Genomic DNA, 21,701 nt, shown 5'->3' with positions numbered 1-21,701 from the left:
AATGAACGCAGTGTGTTTCTCTTTAAATGCCGAGCTCCGTCCCATTGCCTCGTCACTTTGTGTTGCCATGGCGCTCTCCCCTGCACTGCGCAGGGCCTGTTGTCATGGCGACCAGCTGAGTGACAGCTGGGCCCTGGAGCTTTAGCCTGCTTAAGAGGCCGTGCTGCCGCGTAGCTTTACGTCCGTCTGGGTTTTAGTCTCTTTCGGGCACATCCGTACGCATGTCTGCATACCGCAGATTTATTCCACAAGGCTCTAATAAGCTTTAAGAATTATCTCCACCTGCCACTAAACCAGAAACAAAAAAATGGGGGGTCGACGCAATGCCAGATTCTCCTACGAGTGTCGCACGTCTCATACACGGCTTTTTTTTTCTTGTTCCTGACATTACTCCTCAGTCAGGGTCAGCCCACCCTGAGCCTGCGGCAGAGGTTGTCATGGTTACCAGGCATTGTGCATCACTGTGATGTCAACAGATAGTCCGTTAAAATGCCATTGGACCTGAAACAGCTGCTGTAATCCCTCTAAACCTCGTCCAGCTCTAGATGGACCTCTAAATGGACCCCGTCTGGTGTGAATTACCCTCACATGACACGCATGTAACTTGTGTGTTTGCATGTCTGGGTACTGTATGTAATAGGAGGAAATGTGAGCCCTCAAAAGTGAGCTGTCACTCTTTCTCTGTGCCCTTTCTCAGGGTTCCTACGCAGTTTGGAAAAGTATGGATTTTGATTTGAGTAATTTCCAGGTCTGGATGATTATGGAAAAATATTTGTTCAAGTTTCACTATTGCCCCCCATTTAGTTTTCTAAAATTTAAATTAAAGTCCCCCTGTAGTCAGTATTTGTATCCCTTAAAACTCACATATGATCAACAAAATGACATATTTTAACATTTTTCCTTAATTTCTTCATGCCTTAAAATAGCTTGAATGTAACTACACCCTTGCCTCATTTAGTATACGCTGTTCTATGAATTAGCCCCGCCTCCACACGCTCACACCAGCTCAGAGATCAACCTGTTGACGATCACACATTGACGCGATTGGTTACGAGGAAGTTTGTGATGTCAGAAACGCCAGCGATTTCAAACCGCGATTTGAGACTGTCTTTGGTTCACTGCAGTTTTAAGGAGAAAATACTCGGCAATGGTGTTGTTGACTTATGCATTTGCACATGGTTTGTCTTAAAGCATATTAAAAATGCCACATAGACATATAAACAACATTTAAAAGCTTGATTTTCACCACAGGGTGGCTTTAATAATTTCTTTAAAAAATAATATAATAATTTGTCTTACAAGCAGTGTGGCAAACATTTAATGATTGTTTAGTGATTGTCAAACATGAGGCGCTCATTTTCATAAATGCAAAACTGTTTGTGTTTACATTAAGTGACTCTTTTGAACCTCAATTAAATGCATGTGCCACTCAAACCAGCAGCAGATGAAGCAGCGAACGATCATCTAAATCAGACTGTGCTTTGCTGTTTGGTGATCATGCAACATTAAGCTGATGTGAATATATGCAGGTTATAAAGCGTTTTAGGTTCTTCTCATAATCTAAACTCACAACATGAAAACCAATGAAAAAACTATTTGAAGATATAATACTGTATGAACCATTTATGTTAAGTATGGTCTGAAAAATCTACAGATGGGTTTGGAAATTTGAGTCTGGAAAAGAATGGAATTTTGAAATTAAAAATGTGTAGGAACCCAGCTATCTGTCGCCCCACTCTCTCTCAACAGGTGTGTGTGTGTGTGGATTGTGTCTATTCCATATTAAGTCGTCTCTGGAGCGGTGTGCTATGATTAGCACATGCATACCAGTTACTTTTAATTGGAGCTTCAATTACACTCCACACTCTGTCCTGTCTTTTCTGTCTTTCATGTGTTTTCAGCTCTTTTTCTCTCTGTGAACAGTTTTGTTTCAGATTTTGTTTATGTAACCCAAAGTACAATAACATAGTGTGCTGTGCTGCGATGCAATTTCCAGATTAAGATTGTTGTTAATGTTTTATTTTTATATTTTATATTGGCATTCAACCTTGTGCCATTTAACCCCAACCCATTTTCATTAGCGATGACATATATACATTTACATTTATGAACCGGGCAGACACTTTTATCCAAAGAGACTTGCATTGCAACGTACTCGTATCAGTCCTTGCTTGACACTGAATCATTTAATCAACAAGGGTTTTTATCTAAAGCTAATTTTAAAAACATTTATATATGGATTTTTAAATTGCTCTTTTATAGTATTTTAACTTGTTACCTGCCACATTATTGTATTGCGTCTGGTTAGGACACAGTGTTAATTTAGTCACCCAAAGATACTGACTTTCCAAATACTTTGTTAGCTGTCATTGGATATTGAAGTTTAAGAGGAGAAACATCTAAAACTTTGCACCCGGGTGTCAATTCTTTTATGGGCTCAAAAATAATGTTACGGTTTAATTCTGTATTTATGGGTAATTAGATTTTTTGTTTTTCAATCTGTCAAACCTCCCTCTCTCTGTCATTGCACCCACTCAAACACCTTCTCTCTGTCTCCTTTTGACTTGCCCCCTGTTTAAAGTCCTCCTCCTGCTGAGAGAGGCGGCTGTTTTTTAGTAAAGAAGGCACTAGAGAGTTTGTCACCGATGCGCAGGAAATCCCCCGGCCTGTCACCTGCCCTGCGTTGATAATCTTATCGCTGAAACCACACCGTAATGTAAAGGCATCAATAAAAACCTGCTAATCATTTATCGCCTGCCTGGGAGGGCTGTTTTTTCGTAAGAGCTCTTGTTCTCATTTGACTCGTGCAGACACTCACACACACATGCTCTTTCTCTAAAGGGTCCGCCTCTCAGCAGTTCCCACACTTTCACTTTGACAGTTAGCTGCAAGCGCCAACTGAATCAGGAAGTGTGAGCAAGAGGTAGGGACAGACAGCACGAGGTGAATGTGAGGAGCAGGTACAGTCTCTCTGCTTGCAGTGAGATATGATTGGGAGGATAGTGAGAATACAACAAAAACAGGAAAGAGAAACACATACGGACATTCGCGCATTTGCTTTAGACTCCGCAGATGCTTTGATTTGTGGTAAGTTTTGGCACTGTTTTTTGGGAGATCTTCCTGTTTTATTAAGGACTATGATACCTTTGAAGTACATATGTGCTTGTTTTTGTGTCGCCTCACATTGAAAGCAACACCTGCTTGATTCATGTGCAGAAATGTAGTGATATGCAAATTACTCTGTAACCGTTGTTTATGTGAGTGCACTGGTGTCAGGTTAAGCGTCTAATCTGTTTCTATACTGGTATTAAAGTGGCTATGTGACCTTGACAGTTTTGGTGTGAGAAAATCACTGTAATGTTTGTATACGTGATTATAAATCTGACTGTAAGGGTCCATCTTTCTGTATGTGTCCTTTTTTGTGGTTTCTGCCAATAAAACTTGGCATTAAAGGCCCCTTTGCAGCCAATTTCATACGCCAAACGCTCCTGCCCTTTCTGGGTTTACTCTAAATCTTCCATTCATTTCATTCGCTTTTAAAACGATGTGGAATCAAGGGCCCTTTCATTGGGCATGTTTGTGTGGAACAGATAGGGTTTGGGTTTTGTGACAGACTTAATTGTGAGATTACAGAGACGCGTGATCCTGTTGTTTCACTTTCTACAAGTTGCGTCCCGCCAGTTGAGGGCATGACAGGACACACACACACACACGTGTGTACAGATAGCAGGTCACTACTGAGGTCTATCATGTTCTGTGTTGTGCTAAAATATGCATTGATTGATGCGACGACAAAAAAACTGATTCGTAGGTGAATGAACTTCTCCTAGCAAGCTTTGTGCTTCCTTTCCCTTTTGTTCCACTGCCGTCAAACCAGTTTTTTTTTTTTTTTTTTTTGTATACTTTAAAATCTCATGCCTTGTCAGGCTTGTTCCTCATTCCCCGTCTCTCTTGTTTTTTTCCTCTGTGTTTGTGTATATGGAGTAGACCAGAATCTGTGGAGGCGAGCTCTGTGGTAGTTGAGAAGTCCAGCTACCCTCACCAGATTTACAGCAGCAGCTCCCACCACTCACACGGCTACATCGGTCTGCCTTACGCCGTAAGTATCATCCCCCAACAAACACACCTTGCTGCACTTCCACGCCCTTAGAGCCTTGACCTGCTTATCTACATTCTGTGTTATCTGATCGTGCTTTTGCTCAACGACTTTCTAATGGTTCCTCCTCCCGCGCTCTTCGACAGGACCATAATTATGGGGCGCGACCCCCACCCACCCCACCGGCATCCCCGCCACCCTCGGTGCTGATCCGACCAGGAGAGGCTTTGTTTGCGCCCGCGGGCCGGCCAGGCGAGAACTTGTTCGTGCCGGGCGGGCAGGACGAGGCGTCGCGTGGCACCACGCTCAGCACCTCGGAAGACGGCAGCTACGGTGCTGACATCACACGCTGCATCTGCGGCTTCACCCATGACGATGGCTACATGATATGCTGCGACAAGTGCAGGTGGGACCACACACCTTGATGCCAATTTGAAATGTTCAAACTACGTCTACTCTACGTGTGTAATTATGAATTTCATGGCTGTGTTTCGAAACCCAGCCTATCTAGCTTGAAAATGCTGTGGAAATCACTAGGTCATGAGACGAGGTCTGTTATAAAGAATCATATAAAGTACTACTGTTGAGTCCTAAACAGTTAAGTGACAAAAATGTCCCAGATATTTTAAATCCAGGATAGATGTAATTTATATTATTTTAAATATTAATTGAATTATGTATTTAAATGTAAGTTGTTGGGTTTTTTTTTTTTTACATAATATTTGATTTTGGATAGCTGTATATGTCAGAAATAGGATAGAATGAGGACAAAAATGCCCCATATGTGTGGTAAAAATGTCCATGTTGCATTTCATTTGAATTACTATTTGTTTTCCTGTTATGCATTTAATTCATATGTACTATTAAAAGCAAAGCAGGGCTCCAGACTAACATTTGAGAGCAGGAGCACCGGTGCCACTAAGTTCTACAGATTGTGGCATCCGCAGCTGATTTGGTAGCGCTGGGGGATTTTTAATCAAGTTAATTTTGTCATAAAATTGCTATTGATTTGCATTACCGGTAATAAGTGCAGTTACTAATAATATTATGTTACATATTGGACAGATAAGTACTTGAAATGAACTTGTATTAACGACAGTAACGTGCAAAAACATCATTTTAATACTCTTATTAAATATGCCATTGTTGTTCTATACTATAGTATCATACCGAACTGACTGACAGCTTCTGTGATTATAAAAGGAGCGCTCTTTACTTGCTTTCTGTGTAATTCAGTCACAATTCGAAGAAAAGTTTTTGTGACTATTCCTACTTTTCCATATGTTAGGGAGTGGAAATGGCTAATTAGTCGGTGTTGGTGATTTGTGGATTGAAAAGCCTTCTATAACTTGTTCGTTCATTGCACAATGATTATCCTGGTTTCCGTGTCAGCGTTGTTTGATCTGATGTCTATGGTTTATTAAAGAGATTTCTGTACTGAATTTGAATGCTTCTCACTAGATCTCGCAGCATTGTTATTAATACTGCAGTGAATTCAAACGCTTTCTCACTGGAACTCCCAGCGATGTGTAGCAACGGTGTTGTGGGATCGAGATCAGCCCACAAGTAAACCTGTTCTGAGCTCGCGCTGCACTCTCTATTATTGCTTAGAGCTGATAAACGGTCCACTCAGCGCAGCTCAAATGAGTAGTGCGGTTTTGTTACACTTTCATTTTGTTTACCATTAATGTTTTTTTATATGCAACAGAAATGGCAGCTCTTATTACTTGGGAAACGTGGTGGTGGCACCAGAGCAATCTCTAACAAAATATAGTTGCATCGGCAGGAAAAAAGGTCACAAAATGTGACCATTTGGTTGCAGTCTGGAGCCCTGCTTGAGACGACCAAACTCGCTTATATTAAACATAAAACTTTTATTAACAAAACGAAAAGCACCTCATTCTTGTGGTGTGTGTTCAAAATTAGAAGTGTTACCTCCGGAGGCTGACACCTTCATCAGGCAACATTTACAGAATGCCTCATTAATGTTAAGATTCCCTATTAGCATTGGGTTTAAATCCAAAGTTTTGCCAAATAGGCGCTTTTACATTTCACTTTGAAGCTAAATATTCTGCCATCGTCTTGTCAGTCAGCTCGCCTCACTCTCGTCACGTGATAAATGAAATCTGACTTCTGCTGCTGATCTGTGCTGCGACTCTTTCGGCTCACGCTGCATTGAGCAGACGTGTTCAGTTTTTAATCGTAGTGTCTGTTCTCTAACTGAACTAAATGGGTTTAATTACTTTTTAATGTTTTTTTTGCCGCGGTGGGCAAGCGATGCATGTGGCTGAACACCGTGTAACACCGACTATCGCAGCTAGCCTAAGGCAAAGATGCCACGAAAGGAGAGATATGCCACAGGTGTAGGGTAAAAAATGTATTTTAAGTTGGTAGGAAAGCTGTACAATATAACGTAGTAACCAGCCCCTATTTTAAAAGCATTTCAGCAAATCCTTCATGTTATTTTCTGGTTGTTTAGCTTGATGTTGAATTTGAGTAATATATCCTTTACAAGGAAAGTCTGTTCACTCGGCAGCCATATTTGCAACACCCCAGGTCAGCTATTTCTAGTATCCAAGACCAAATCTTATCTACTTGAACGGGAGAATCCCATAATCTCAAAAATTGCTTGCTGAACTCACAATTAAATAACATATTTCAAATCAGCAACAAATCTGACATGAACTCTCCCATAAATGTTGTTTCTTATGTGTTAAATAGTGTTAAAAAGCGTATTTTTCAGGCTAGAACAGCCAATGCGTATGTACAGTCCTAAGCTCGAGTTGACTGTTGTTTCTATAACAACCGGAGCTTCTAACGGCAGCTGCAGTGATGCAATGACTTTCTCCCATTCATAAGTAATATGAGTGCACCATCTTTCGTTATAGAAAGTCTTTGTTTTGTCAAGTATTTAAAGTAATTGGACAGCAGAGTGTTTTTTATACACAGTTTAAAAAAAGACCATACTACAGGTAGAAAATCTATTTTGGTTTTGTAGCTTCATTCTCTTGAAGCAGCGTTGCCTGCTTTCTGCTCTCTAAACAGTGACATTAATGTTTGCTGAGATCAGATCACGTTCTTTGAGATAAGTGCTGTCAACAAGCCATGTTGAAGTGCTGGGAATTCTGTGTGTAGATGAAAACTGTTGTTGATACACGGTCAGGCAGTTGATCGAATGTTTGAATGGTGAGATCTGTCAGTCACTTTGTTCACAGTCAGATAATACCAAAAGAGAGTAACTTCTCACCTGTTTCTCTCTTTGGCTTTGTGTGTTAGTGTGTGGCAGCACATAGACTGCATGGGGATCGACCGGCAGCACATTCCCGAGACCTACCTGTGCGAGCGCTGTCAGCCACGCACCCTGGACCGAGAGCACGCCATCCTACTGCAAACCAGGAAGAGAGAGAACATGTCTGGTGAGTTTTCACAAAAACAAACACGCCTACAGACATGTTCAACCTCTCCCACACAAACAATGCCACTACTGCTTTTTCCCACAGTTCAGCTGTAGACAAGCACCTTTAGAGTCTGATGACTTGCACTATATATAAACACTTTATGGATACATGATCACATGAGCTTTTGTATAGCATGAAATATAAACCTGACCCTCCTTAAATCTTTACAGGCAATTCTATAAGAAGCTCTCCTGTAATGGTATCAATCATTACTAGAGATTTAGTAAGCTCTCCAACTCTAATGCCACCTGCTGGAGATGGTTGGCCAATACAACTGCAGTTTGATTCAATGTCAAACTGCTTTGAGGGCAAAAGTGTCTGGTTAAACTAGTGCTGGGCGGTAAACTGGTTTCAGTTTTGCCAACGATATGTATTTTTAAAATCACGCCATACTAAATTGTTAGTTTTATGAATTCATTTGCTTACCACCATTTTTAAAAGTAAATTGGTATTTGTCCTTACAATGTTTTTATATTCTCTGTACTTCTGACAGTAAAATAAGCCACAATAAAAGAAAATAGACATGATTTACCCTTAAACCGCCAGAATCTATAAAAATACCATGATCATCAAAAAAGAAAAAAAAACCTGTTTGACTAGCACTAGTTCGAACAGGCATTATTTTATACTTAAGGTTGAGGGTTAAACGTCAATGGTACTATGATGATTTAGGGTTTGGATTTGGTATACAAGCTCATGTACTGGGTCATTGTTGCAGACGGGGACACCAGTGCTACAGAAAGTGGGGATGAGGTTCCACTAGAGCTGTACACAGCGTTTCAGCACACCCCCACCAGCATAACGCTCACAACAGCACGTCTCGGCCACAAACAGACGGAAAAGAAACGAAAGAAGAGCGGAGAAAAGGAGCCCCAGGCTACAGCCAGGGCCAAGAAGGTCTGAATCACACAACCAACACTTTTAGCATAAAGGAAATGTGATTTTATTTTTTTATTTTTCTTCTTTACTTTATACTTTTTATTTGTCTTATTCGATAAGGATCTATAGTGAGAAGTGTACTAACTATATATGTACTGACCACATTGTGGTATACACAACCATTCATAAGTTTGGAGTCAGTGAGATTTTTTTTTTTTTTAAGTTTCACCATCAGCATTTATTTGAACAAAAATACAAGTAAATGGAGTCATTTAAATCACGCTTTTCTATTTTGATATATTTAAAATGGAATTTATTCCTGTCATTACTCCAGTCTTCAGTGTCACATGATCCTTCAGAAATCATTCTGATATGCTGATTTGATGCTCGAGAAACTTTGTAACATTATAAATGTCTTTACCATCACTTTTAATACATTTATTGCATACTTGTTAAATAATTTTGACCCCAAACTTTTAAACCGTAGTCAATTTTAAATATGTAAAATTTAGCCCTGTCCTGTATCTGTGTCTAATTGAATACCACTGAATATCATGTCATTTCAATGGGTTACTACACTTGCTTTAAAGTCTGATATCGGCTCGTTTCTGTCTTTCAGTCATTCCGTGAAGGCTCTAGAAAATCATCTAGAGTGAAGGTGGGTGCTGTCAAAATACAACTCCCAAATAGCTATTAAAATGTGTGTTACAAATGCTTAGGCTGCATGTTTACCATCTTGTGCATATGTGTGTCCTCAGGGCTCAGCTCCAGAGTGTGAGCCGACAGATCCTCCCTCTCTTTGGGAGAATAAGATGAAGTCCTGGATGGAGCGCTATGAGGAAGCCAGCAGTAACCAGTACAGTGAAGAAGTGCAGCTACTGCTAAGAGTCAAAGAAGCCAGAGATGGCAAAACGCTAGCCTACAATACACACACCGCAGCCTTCAAACCACCTGTAGAGGTATTATAAACTCACATATACAAATTACACCACAATATTGGTCCGGGTTTTTTTTTTTTGGTGCATTGTGTGTGGCTTTGTACAACAAAATCACTCTGATTTTTTCCTCTCAGAGTCACGTACAGAAGAACAAGCGCATTCTGAAGGCTGCGCGGGACTTGGCTGCCGATTCGCTCATAATCGAGTACAGAGGGAAGGTCATGCTACGACAACAGTTTGAGGCCAATGGCTACTTCTTTAAGAGGTATTGAAAGGCCAGTTTGTGCCTCTGAACGTTGACTTTATATTCTGCTGTGCATTTTTGTTTATACTGTTGTTTTGTTCGCAGGCCGTACCCTTTTGTATTGTTCTACTCTAAGTTTGACGGTTTGGAAATGTGCGTGGACGCACGGAGCTTCGGGAATGAGGCCCGATTCATCCGTCGCTCCTGCACCCCCAATGCTGAGGTGCGGCACGTGATCGAGGACGGTATGCTGCATTTATACATTTACTCTCTGAGGTCCATCTCCAAGGGGAGCGAGATCACCATTGGATTTGATTACGACTACAGCAGCTGGTAAGCACATCCGCCAGGGCTGAGTATCACCTTTTATCTTATGTAATGACACTTCTATCTGGAATATTTACCTGCTTTCCCACCCTGTGCCAATCCAGCCTAGAAATATGGTTTTTACAACCATTCGGCTTGTGAAGAATCAGTTCTTCATTCTGATTGGTCCACTGTGGCAAAGCATCAAACATTATTTAAAATCTACTGTTCACACTTTTCCTCTCTGTTTCTTTTTTCCATGTCTTGTTTGGTAGTAAATATAAGGTGGACTGTGCGTGTTTGAAAGGCAATCCGGAATGCCCTGTGCTCAAGCATAACTTGGAACCCACGGAGAATCTGGGCTCTAGCACACGACGGCGTTGCCGCAAGGACAAAGAGCCACCGCGGGACGAGAGCGGACAGAACCAGAACCTCACGTTGGACTGCGATGGGTCCAAGGGGAAAACGCTCAATGACGGCAAACCGAGAAAACTCTCTCCTCTCCGGCTCTCCATATCTAACAATCAGGTACGATAGACCTGCACAATGCTGTCAGTGAAATGAATCTCATACTTATCCTCAAAAGTTTAGAAGAAAATCTCCTTACACACCTGTCTTCATCCATGAGGTACTGCAAGGTCCTAGGAGAAGAATTTGACGTTTTCAATATGCTTTCAAACTAATAATCTTAGAAGCATTACATAATGTTAATGTTATATTAATGTTTTGATAAAAGTTGTTATTAGTTATTAACTGAAAAAATCTAACTTTTTGTAATCTATTCGGCGTCCTGGGTTGGCTGAGAGTCTGGGTGGGTGGGTCCCGTTATCATCTATAAAGGTCGAAAAAACCCTTTATGTTTGCATGTAAAAAAAATTATCCGTGTGTATTAATCTGTGCATGATTCTTTCTTTGGATATTTTCAGTCATTCTAATGGTCTGTTTACTCATCCACATCTCCTTTCTGGCCTTAACTACAGTGTCTGATCACTAGAAAACACATTTCCTCATTGTTTTGCTCTTATGTTCCTATATTTCAATGGTGGCGGATGGCAGAATATTAAATCTTGCTTTTTTGCCACGCTGTGAAAGAATCCACACTCGTAACTCCCTGCCATCCTGGTGCTTTTAAGACCGTAAATATCAGGACATCCTGGAAGAGTTGTCCACAATGCTGACATAAATCCGCTCTGATCTGTTTAGTAGATGCACTGATGCACAGATTCCCTTAAGTACAATATGATCCGCCTGACCCAAGATCTCGGCCACAATTTGGGCGCGAATCGACCCTTCCCACACTTTCTCTCCCTCTCTAATGCTCCTATCCTGGTCTGTAGCCAGGCGATGATAAAGGCCCCTCTCCCCCTCTTGCAGGATCCTGAGTTAATAGAGGATCTAGAAGAGAAAACCTCCATTAGCAATGAAGTAGAGATGGAGTCAGAGGAGCAGATTGCAGAAAGGAGGAGGAAGATGGTAAGTGCTTCCAGGGGAAAATGACAGCTATGGCAAACACGGTCGCCATGGAAACGCTACTGCCCTCACCCCCACCCTGTCTTTTTCCCCTCCTCGTCCTGCCTCCCGGTCTGTGTGGTGATTTGGGCAGCTCCCAGAATGCTCCACCATTCCTTTCTTCCCCCCTCCACCCCCTATAAACCTCCTGCTAATATTGCTGCTGCCGCCACCGCTTCTCTGTTCCTGTCGCTGTGTAGTTTAACCTCCTGGAGGGTAACACGAGGGCATTCATCCTTGTTGCTTTGTCTTTCTTTTTCATACTTCATCTTTTATGGAGCCTATTTGGTTTCCACGATGGGACGTTAAGAACTAGACCATGTATTTCTTCTGCAATCATCTCTCTCCTCTGACTAAATGTCAAGACCATGTTAGTAGTGAGCGATCACGCTTCAACTGGAATATTGGCGTGTTTGAAATTACTTTAGCACAATGAATGTCATTAGGAGTTGATTTTACATGTTAACATAGAACTCACTTTTGTGGTATTCCCCTAAATATTTGTTCTTCTGTCAAAATTGGTAAAAGCACATTTACTACCATTTATGTGTAATCAAGCATCTATTCAAAACCGCTTCCTACCAAAATTCAACAATCGTGAACAAAAAAAAAACTTTACGTTCAAAATATGTTAGGGTATAAATTACAAAGTCACACAACTGTAAAGTTGCAAAGATCCTAACAGGGAATTGTTTTACTTAATGAAACTTAATTTTAACCCTAGTAATGCACGGACCAACGTGCATGGAGCTGTCTGGTTGTGTTATCGCTTTGGCTGTTGGTTACATAGTAGCTTGTGATCAACCTTAGAGAGTGTAGTAACTCTCTCACTTAACATGTATGTTTTATGTGAATGTTTTGATGTGGCCATTACTGTGTGTTTTGTTGTTTGCTTGCCATGAATGGTTAAAAGGAGATGGGAAAATGTGTGAAAAACAGGCTCTGAACATTAAAAAGTTGGCAGCAACTGCTAGAATATTCAGGAAAATAAAACTGACAGCCAATCCTGAAATTCCATTAACATAAAAAATGCCGAAAATAGCTCATTTCTATAAACAACGTTGTGTTATCTGGATAAATTAATAGTGGCTGCTGCATTATTTGTGGAAATTCCCTTTTTTCTGCCGCAACAGGACAAATCTTAAATCTTAAAATCTTATTTGAGTCTTCTATTAACTTGAGTAGCTCAAACAGAATGTATATTGCAGCAGACACTTCCAAAAGAACACATTGAATTTTTGTTCCCGCCAGTCTAGTTTGTTGGTGAGGAAATTATCTCGCACCCCGTTTCAGATGTTAGGGATTTTTGTTTAAAGACTGAAGCATTGTCAATTCTTCCAGCCCAGAAACCGGCAACCTTTCGGTGGTATGCCCATACTGAAGCTCTAAACCCCAACCACACTACCCATACAATAAGAACTAGGCTGATACGTATGAGTGTGTGCATGGGGGTGTGAGCAAGCTGGAGGCCTGTGTGTGTTTAAACCCTGATGGCTGTCTCTTTCGGCACCATTCAGGGCAGCCCGGCAGAGGAGTCCCATCGTCACAGCGCAGGGGCTTCCTGCTGCAGAGCTCTGAGAAACAAGGAGGTAAACCTACCCCTTCATATCCTGAACAACCCCCAACCCACTCCCCTGCCTGTTACTGTACAGGAGAACCCACACACTAACCCCACTGTCCTGTGCTCACTGACCCCATGCTGAGACTGAAGTCCAGGCATGCGACCCTCAGTCACTCAACATGGCCCACCTCAAGACACCCTCGTGTGGTATTTGTTGCCGATCTTTTTGGTAGGACATGAGAGAGTACAGAAACTGTCACACACACACACACACACACATACATGCCACCTCTCACACCCTGGGGGTGTCTTATGTTTCCTCTTGAGTAGAAGAGAAGTGTCCCATTTCTCTCTTTTCCCGCCTTTGCTGCTGGCTATGGCCTGCTGATTGCACTAAGTGGCTAGCTGGGTTCCCAACTGTCAGCCAGAAAATAGACTCAGCCTTTCTCTGTTGTCTTCTTTCCTCCTTTCTTTCTGTCAATCAATCATGTAGACACGTGAAGAGAGGAAGATGGAGGCCATTCTGCAGGCGTTTGCTCGTATGGAGAAGAGAGAAAAGCGGAGGGAGCAAGCGTTAGAGAGAATCGGCACTAAAGGGGAGATTGGTGGACGCAGCGATATTAAGGAAGAGCCCCCTACTACACCTGAGGCTGAACCTCCTGTCCTGTTACAGGTACGTAACCTTCAATGATGCACACATGCAAGAATTGCTAAATCCATGGTGCGTTTTCTTGTATAACTGAATCTGACTAGCTTGACATTGAGTCACACGAACAGCAGTTACTGACTCGATGAAACACGTATTTTACTTTTGGAACTTTTAATGTTATATCCATTTATTTGAACTAAAATAAAGTAAAAACAGTACTATTGTGAAATATTAGTAGAATTTAAAATAACTGTTTTCTATTTTTAAATGTTATTCATTTGTGTGGTGGCAAATATGAGTTTTTACATTTCTTATCAATGTTGAAAACGATTGTATCACAGTTTCCACAAAAAAATATTTAGTACATTTTTTCAGAACTCCTTGATGTATTGAAACTTAAATTTTAAAAGAACAGCTTTTGTTTAATATATAAATCTTTTGAAACATTATAAATGTCTTCACTGTCACTTTTGATACGTTTAATGCGTCCTTGCTGAATAGAAGTATTTATTTATTTCAACAAAAAATTAACCCCAAACCGTTGAACTGTAGTATATGTAAGGAAATTGTCTTTTTTGTAAGTGTGTTTATTCCTCCTAATTGTAAGTATTCAAACAATCGTTCATTGTTTTGACCTTTAGCCCATGCTAGAGGTAGTAAAGGAGGAGCCTGGTCTGAAGCCAGCAAAGGTGAGCCGTAACAAACAGAGAAAAAGCTTCTCGAGGAACCGCACTCACATCGGACAGCAGAGGCGGCGAACACGCACGGTCAGCGCCTGCTCCGACTTGCCACCTAATTCCCCTGGGGAGGCTTTAGAGCCCTTAACAGCAGAGACTCTTGATGGAGAGATGCCCTCGGCCCCTGAGGTTGAAGCTCCCCCGCCACATGCCCCTGACACCAGCCCACCACACAGCGGCTCACCCGCCCCAGCATGCCGCAGTGGACAGAAGTACCCCAAAACTAAAAAGGTAGAATTCCTCACCATTAGCTTCCATAAAATGCATGTCACAGCTGTTTCTTGTGAGTTTTATAACTGCGTATTCTCTTTCCCAACAGCACTTAGTGAGCGAATGGATGGGTGTTGATAAACAGGAGCAGGGAGCATCGCGGACACCGGAACCTCCGCCTGAGAGGCCGTTGCGGATCAGTAGTGATCCTGAGGTCTTGGCCACACAGCTGAACTCTTTACCGGGCATGGCCTGCAGCTCACATGTCTACAGCACGCCCAAACACTACGTCCGCTTCTCCTCTCCTTTTCTAGCCAACCGCAGCCCCAGCACTCCCGGGGTGCCCACGGGACGGCGACGCTCGAGAGAAATGCCCGAAACACCACCTACCACTGGCTCCTGCAAGAAGGTAAAATTGCTGCATTATACAGAGATGTCAGCAAATATCATATTGATATTGCTCATCATTGATTTTTGCCTCTCGAAAGATAAAATAGTCACCTGGTGGATGATATAAAAAAAAAAAAAAATCTAATTTCAGCTCAGACCCACTTTATTATTCACATTGAAGCGTTTATATTCAGGCTAGCAAGCTTCTGGTCTAACTCCATGTGTTTTGTGTAGCGTTGGCTGAAGCAAGCTTTAGAAGAGGAGGGTTCCACCAGCCCAGGTGGAGGGTGCCCTTCTCTGCTGATGCCTAGTGAGAGCCCTCTCAGCCCCTCTATAAACGGCGAGTCCTACAGCCCTCTACCCCTCAACGGCAGTTGCTCTCTACCAGGTGGGTCAGCAGTCCTTGTCCAACTGAAAGGTAATTTTCTTAAAGCTGTTTTCAATCTTACTCTGTCCGTGTGCTTGCAGAATTGCCTACCCCGTTGAAGAAAAGACGCTTATGTCCGCTCGACCCCTGTATGTCGGAGACATCCACCCCATACGGGTCTCCATGTGCCACCCCAACCCGAACAGAGTCGATAGATGCACCAGGCACACCCCTGCTGCTAGCCACGCCTCCTCGACCACGACCAGAGGAACCCAGTACTGAGCCCTCAACACCCTTGCAGATTCCCAACCACCCTCTGCCACAAGAGGTAAGACCACATCTGCAAAGTTGTTGACTTTAAGTGGCCAGTGTTGTTGCTGTAGATATGCCTGAAATTTCAATAACAATAAAATCTTGATGAAAATTTATAGAATGAATATAATTCTGTACTTAAATATTTAATTATTAGAAATTGCTGTGAGTGTAATCTCTGTAAAATGACACTTAAAAAAAACACAAAAAATGTAAAGCCTTGTGTACAGTGCTCTGGCATATAGCACAGTAGCGTTTTGAGCAACCCAAGTTAAACTCCCAGCTTTTCTGATCCTGTTCCCCTCTCTCCTCCCATTGCTTTCTGTCTCCTCTGCACTGTTCTTTCCAAAAAAAAAGGCAAAAAGCCAAAAATATAACTTAAGAAGAACCCTAATCTAGTTATCGTGAGCGAGAAGTAGTGAAAATGTTTTGCCCAATATTTAATAAAAATGATTACCAAAATATTGATAACAGAAGCCTTATGGATTATGCAATGACAAAGCTGTTAATAGTTTATTGAACTGACACAAGAGGGCACTAACACTTTTGCTATTGGCCAAGTGGGCACAGTTATTACCAGTGGTGATGGTCATAAAATGATTGGTCACTTCTGGCCAATTGATTTGAGGCATTATTTTGGTGAAAGGCAACAAAATGATCAAGAAATCTCTAAATCTTCAGAGTGAGTCGTCCATGGATAGCTCTCCAGATGGTAGCCGGAGGCCCAGTACACAAGATGTGAGTTCACTACTTGAAGATCCTACACCTGCTACAGAAGTGTTTTGCTGCATTTTTCATCACCACATCTAACACATCTTGTTGTCTTTTGTCAGGTCGAGCGACCTCCTTCGCTGTTGGCATCTCCCACCGTGAGAAATGCGGGTTCTGATTCGGCTCCACAGGAGTCTACAAAATCCATGGGGTCTCTGAGTCCTCAGCCCTCCCATGCTGAGCCCCAGGATGCTGTAGTAGATGAAGGCATCGAGGTTGATGGTGGTGGTTCAGAAGCTGCCTCGGCACCTGAGACGCCATCCTCATCTTACCCTCCTTGGATGAAGAGTCCAGACCGAGGTGGCCTCTCATTTTCCCCAGTGAACTCTAATCTGAGAGACCTCACCCCTTCTCACACCTTGGAGATGGGGGCGTATAGGCCAGATTCAACCTCCGCTGGCCCCTTCAGTGAAGCGGCGCCCTTCTATCCCTGCAATGAGGAAGCAAGTGGCGTGACCTTTACCCGCTCATTGAGTGGGGAGGGCGCAGGGGAGGGAGGCACTGCAAAGAACCCACAGAAGAAAAAGGTCTGTGTTAAAGCGTTTCACAAATGTATAAATGTAAAATGATTTGTTTTTCTTTTTCCAAATTCTTTATCTGGTAATCTCATCTGAAGGAACAACTGAAAAATTCTAATTTATTTGTCTAAATATTATGTATGCCATTTATTCAAGTAATTAATTTACTTTACCAATATTCATGTGTTGTTAGGTCTCTCTCCTGGAGTACAGGAAACGTCAGCGTGAGGCACGGCGAAGCGGCTCCAAGGGAGAGTGTGGATCACCTGTTTCCACAGCACCACCAGTAGACGTTTTCCCTGTCGCTGTGGAGATACCCTTTGAGCCGCCTGTTCTCACAGCAACACCAACCCCCAAGACCCCTCAGCCTAGCGAGGAGTCAGACGCCCAACCTCAGGGGGAGAGAGACGGAGAAGGCCAGTGGTACGTCCCTAAAGAATTTCTGTTCCTTGACAATGAGCTCTTAGCCTGCATTAGCATAAACTCCATTTCACTACAGATTTGTTTGGATTAAAACTTTATCAAGAAATCAGGCTGTATTTTGACTTCTCTATGGAGATATGAAAAAAGTCCAGCAAATGCTGCAGTCCAGAATTAATAAAAAATTATAACATTTAATTTACAGGACATCTTCCACATCAGTAGAGCAGGCCAGAGAGCGAAGCTACCATAGGGCCTTGTTGTTGAGCGACCATCGCAAGGATGCAGGTAAGAACAACCTTGGAAATAATGTTGGATTGTGATTTCCAGGTTTGGAGAAACTCGTGGTAGTTGATTTGTGCTTATAGGTGAAAGTGCAATAATTATGATGAAATGTTAATTTTTTTAATGACAATAATTGACTCTCTGTGGTCATTAAAAATCCCAGGATGTCCTTTGAAAAAGAGTAGGGGTGTAACCCTGGAATCCTGGCCAAATTTGCCCCTTGACCTCTATCCATCGTGGCCTCCTAATCATCCCCATACTGATTGGCTTCATCACTCTGTCTCCTCTCCACCAGTAAGCTGGTGTGTGGTGGGCGTTCTGGCGCAATATGGCTGCCGTCGCATCATCCAGGTGGATGGTGCACATTGGTGGTGGTTGAGGAGATTCCCCCTTCCATGTAAAGCACTTTGAGTACCCAGAAAAGCACTATATAAATGTAACTTATTATTATTATTATTGTTGTGATTTTATATATTTGAGCAAAATAATAACGATTATCAATTTAACCATTATGCAGCAAGACAAAAATGTGACAACTAGACTCAATTTTCCAGACGTTTTAGTCGACTAAACAAATTCAGAACCTGGTAAAAATACTAAATAGAACATTTGACACTAAAAAAATAGCTGATGAAATGATCACTTCTGCAGACTTCAGTTCCAACCCTGCTTATAATTTTCAAGTGACTGGTTTAATTGTGTTTGATTGGTATTGGGGTCTGCAGGATGGTAGCTTTCCAAGAACAGGGTTGGAGACCCTTGGTGTATCCAATAATAATTCCAGGGGTGTCTAATCCTGCTTCTGGAAGACCACTTTCCTGCAGAGTTTAACTCCAACCCTAATTAAACACTGAAATCAATGTCTTCAGGGTTACTACAAACTTCCAGGTAGGTGTGCTGGAGCAGGTTGGAGCTAAACTCTGTAAGAACATGTCCCTCCAGGAGCAAGACACCACTTAGTTATCCTAAACGATTGGAGAAATCATGGAAATGCCTTGATCAAAAGGTGTGGGAACACTGGTAAGGTCTTCTGTATTCTTTCTTTGAATTAAAATACCTACTTTGTCTCGTTTTCAGACAGTGGGGAGTCAGAGGGTGGCGACTCCCAGGTGAAGGAATGTCCTTCTCCTAAGAGCTGCAAGAGCCCATCAACACATGCAGTAAGAGTTTGCTTCTCTCAATGCAATATTCTATTTTGGCAACATTAGAATTTTCAACCAGCAATTTGATGTTATCATAAACCTTTTTTTTTTTTTTACAGCCTTGTTCTCCAGCTCCCCAGACTGTGTCTCGGCCATCCAAGGAGGAAGATGTTGAAGCACAGCCTCGTGGTCCTGCTCAGCCTCAGGCACTGTCCGTCCAGCAGTCCAGCACCAAGAGTCCGAGCTCCAAACCAGCTGCTCTGACGCCCAGCAAGCTCCACTGCGGCCCCTCCAACACCTCACAGAGTCACTACGCTGGACCTTCGCTCATGCACTCTCCCAAAGCGCAACCCCAAGGTTCACCTTACCGTGGTCAGCGAACGTTCCTGACAGCTCAACCTCAGAACCAGCCTCAACCCCAGGCTACGTCTGGCCCGGCCACTTTCCCTCAGTACAACCCCCAAAATGCCCCACCTCCACCACCTCCTCCTCCTCCCCCAGCTCCACCCACCTCTGCTCCCTACTTCCCCACTCAGCCTCCCGCTGCTGCTGCACCGTTCCCTGCGTTCAAGCCTACTGTGGCCTCACCCTTTCCTCCCGGTTCCCAACCTCTCCTGCAGCCCCATCATGCATTGCATTACCAAAGTAGTGCTGCCCCTCCCCCACCACCCCCTCCTCCCCCTCCCCACCCGCAGCCTGGCCCCACCTTGCTGCATGTCAATCTGCAACCTCCTTCGATGCAGCAGCATCAACTCCTCCTGAGCTCCGCCCCACCCCCACCTCCTCCTCCACCTCCTCCTCAGGGACAGAGTTCCCAGCAGCCTCCACCTAATAGTGGCACGCTCCTGTCAATCAAACAAGGACCACACCCTCCCCTTCCACCCCCTCCCCCTGCTCCATCCAGTAACGCACCACACCCTTTTCAGAACATTAGTGGCTTTCAAACCACTCTACTTCACCAGTCTGCACCAGCCAACCCCTCAGTAACCCCTTCCACCTATCAACAAACTGTACTACCCCCTCCGCCTCCACCACCTCCTCAACAAACTCCTCCCACACAGACCCCGCCCAATTCGAGTGTCTCGCAGATCGCTGGCGGTAACAGAGGACCTACCCCTTCATCCGCTCCTTTCCACAGCGCTGGTTACTTGGGCACAGGATGGCACTGATCACACCCACTTAGCCCCGCCCCTAGACGAACTCTCTCAGAGAGGGGCGGAGCTACATCGTGTAACATAGGCAACACAGCACCACTGTAAATATTTTCTATGTACCTTTTCACAAAGGATAATGAAAACCGGTGGGGGAAAAGGGTACATTTTAAAAAGAAAAACAAGAAATGCAGAACTGTAAAAGGAGACTTTGTGTAAAAGATGATGGTTAATGAACCCTGGTGCTCATCACTTACCCAGAATCCCCCACACCTCTCTCCTTCCCATAACCTTGTACTGCCATCCTGTCTTTTCCAGACGTCTTTTTTTACTTTTAATGTTTTTATTCATTTTAATCGCCTTTTCTGGTCTCTTCCTGTTGGATCCTTCCTCAATCCTCCCAGTGCAATGCAATGCAATGGGACATTCCAGTTTCCTCCTTAGCTTTCCCTACTCTTCCCGTCTCTCACTGTTTTTTCACTCATCAGTTATTTGTTTTATCTAGTGGCTCATTATATAGCAAAAAGGTTTTGTATAGAGAAAAAAATACAGAATTATTATTTTTTTTATTCCTCCATGTAACAAAAATATCTGTGCACCGCTGCAGAAATTCAGAGGAGACCTTTCCGATAGGCCGCTTCACTGCCCAGGAGACTGCACTTGTGTGAATGAGCGAGTCTGTGTGCATGAGTGTCTGTTTTTAAGCGGAAGGGAGCGTGTATGCTTGCATGCCGCCCGCATCTGTGTGCATATTTGAACAGCACGCGAGAGGCGGAAGGCAAATAAGACACAGACAGATGCGTGCTGTTCTCTGTGGCAGCTTTAGAAAGAGAGGTCCTTCCTGTAGGGGTAAGCGGTTTATTTTTGAATATCAATGGTTATTTGTAGAAAGTGTAATTTAATGTATAGGTGGTTACTCCAGCTTTCTCCAGAAACAGTTGTAAATATTGGCTTCTTTTCTTTTCTATGCTTGTATAATTCGCTCCCATCCCCATTTTGGAATATGGTTGTAAATACAAGCGCTCTTGACAAAAACGCTGAATGTTTCTGTGACTGTAGCACTATTTTTATTTCTTCCTCTCTGGTTTATTTTTTTTTTACTGTTTGTGTGTGAGTGTATGTGTGTGTGAAGGACAGAGGCTCACAGACACAGCACTGGTTGGCTATTTTCATGGTTCATTATAATAAATCACTGTAATGACAGTTTTATACCAATTAAATCGTCTTGTGTTTTACTGGGTTGGGAAACGGGTGTTTATATGTCCCTAATGGGAGTTTTCTTTCACCATGAAGGTCTCAGGATGAAGAGATGCTGCATGCAATGGTTTGAAGATCAGTCTGCTGTTGCTGAGACTTTTCTAAAGGTTTCTATTTATTGACCACTGATGTTTGGCATTGAAAATCTAAACCTAAAGTTGCTTTTTTTTTGCCATTATCTTCTGATAGATGCTTCAAATAAACTGTTTTTGCTTAGATCAAGCAGAACAAAGGCTAAGAGGTAATATGACCAGTCAAGCAGAGTTAAGAAGCCCAATCGGAATGAAGAAAGATTACATGACCAATCGGAACAAAGGCAGAGAGGTTAGAAGACCAATCAACATCAAGCCAGAGATTAATAACAGTTGTGCACAACTTTGTCTATTGTCTTGCTGAGGTTTGCTGCCTGTGTTGTAAAGATTGAGCAGCTTTCAGGTCAGTATTACCTAGGGTCAGTGACTTGGGGGGGTCTTTTTTTAGTAAAAAAGTCTAATTAAATTC

The 21,701-nt window shown here is 42.7% G+C and overlaps 1 protein-coding gene across 4 annotated transcripts in view; it reads left to right on the top strand.

Annotated features, from left to right (window-relative positions):
- kmt2e (lysine (K)-specific methyltransferase 2E) overlaps positions 1–21,163 on the top strand; it is a 36,439-nt gene extending 15,276 nt beyond the window's left edge. The window contains exons 3-24 of one of the 4 annotated variants that reach the window (XM_056247485.1): positions 3,988–4,099; positions 4,243–4,502; positions 7,373–7,512; positions 8,273–8,451; positions 9,053–9,091; positions 9,192–9,392; positions 9,506–9,636; positions 9,721–9,948; positions 10,197–10,449; positions 11,296–11,394; positions 12,948–13,019; positions 13,485–13,664; positions 14,282–14,608; positions 14,697–14,996; positions 15,212–15,365; positions 15,446–15,672; positions 16,338–16,394; positions 16,490–16,954; positions 17,139–17,368; positions 17,571–17,653; positions 18,728–18,810; positions 18,912–21,163. In XM_056247485.1, coding sequence (XP_056103460.1) covers positions 3,988–4,099; positions 4,243–4,502; positions 7,373–7,512; positions 8,273–8,451; positions 9,053–9,091; positions 9,192–9,392; positions 9,506–9,636; positions 9,721–9,948; positions 10,197–10,449; positions 11,296–11,394; positions 12,948–13,019; positions 13,485–13,664; positions 14,282–14,608; positions 14,697–14,996; positions 15,212–15,365; positions 15,446–15,672; positions 16,338–16,394; positions 16,490–16,954; positions 17,139–17,368; positions 17,571–17,653; positions 18,728–18,810; positions 18,912–19,961 — 4,870 coding nt within the window. In that variant the 3' untranslated portion in view covers positions 19,962–21,163. The remainder of the gene's footprint in view (positions 1–3,987; positions 4,100–4,242; positions 4,503–7,372; positions 7,513–8,272; positions 8,452–9,052; positions 9,092–9,191; positions 9,393–9,505; positions 9,637–9,720; positions 9,949–10,196; positions 10,450–11,295; positions 11,395–12,947; positions 13,020–13,484; positions 13,665–14,281; positions 14,609–14,696; positions 14,997–15,211; positions 15,366–15,445; positions 15,673–16,337; positions 16,395–16,489; positions 16,955–17,138; positions 17,369–17,570; positions 17,654–18,727; positions 18,811–18,911) is intronic. The other 3 variants (XM_056247487.1, XM_056247486.1, XM_056247488.1) reach the window with 3 other exon arrangements.
- The last annotated feature ends 538 nt before the right edge of the window (positions 21,164–21,701 follow it).

This window comes from Rhinichthys klamathensis, unplaced genomic scaffold, assembly GCF_029890125.1.
Source record: "Rhinichthys klamathensis goyatoka isolate OS25496 unplaced genomic scaffold, OSU_Roscu_1.1 h1tg000048l_1, whole genome shotgun sequence".
NCBI classification, from domain to species: Eukaryota; Metazoa; Chordata; class Actinopteri; order Cypriniformes; family Leuciscidae; genus Rhinichthys; species Rhinichthys klamathensis.
This window is presented reverse-complemented; position numbering and strand designations above follow the sequence as displayed.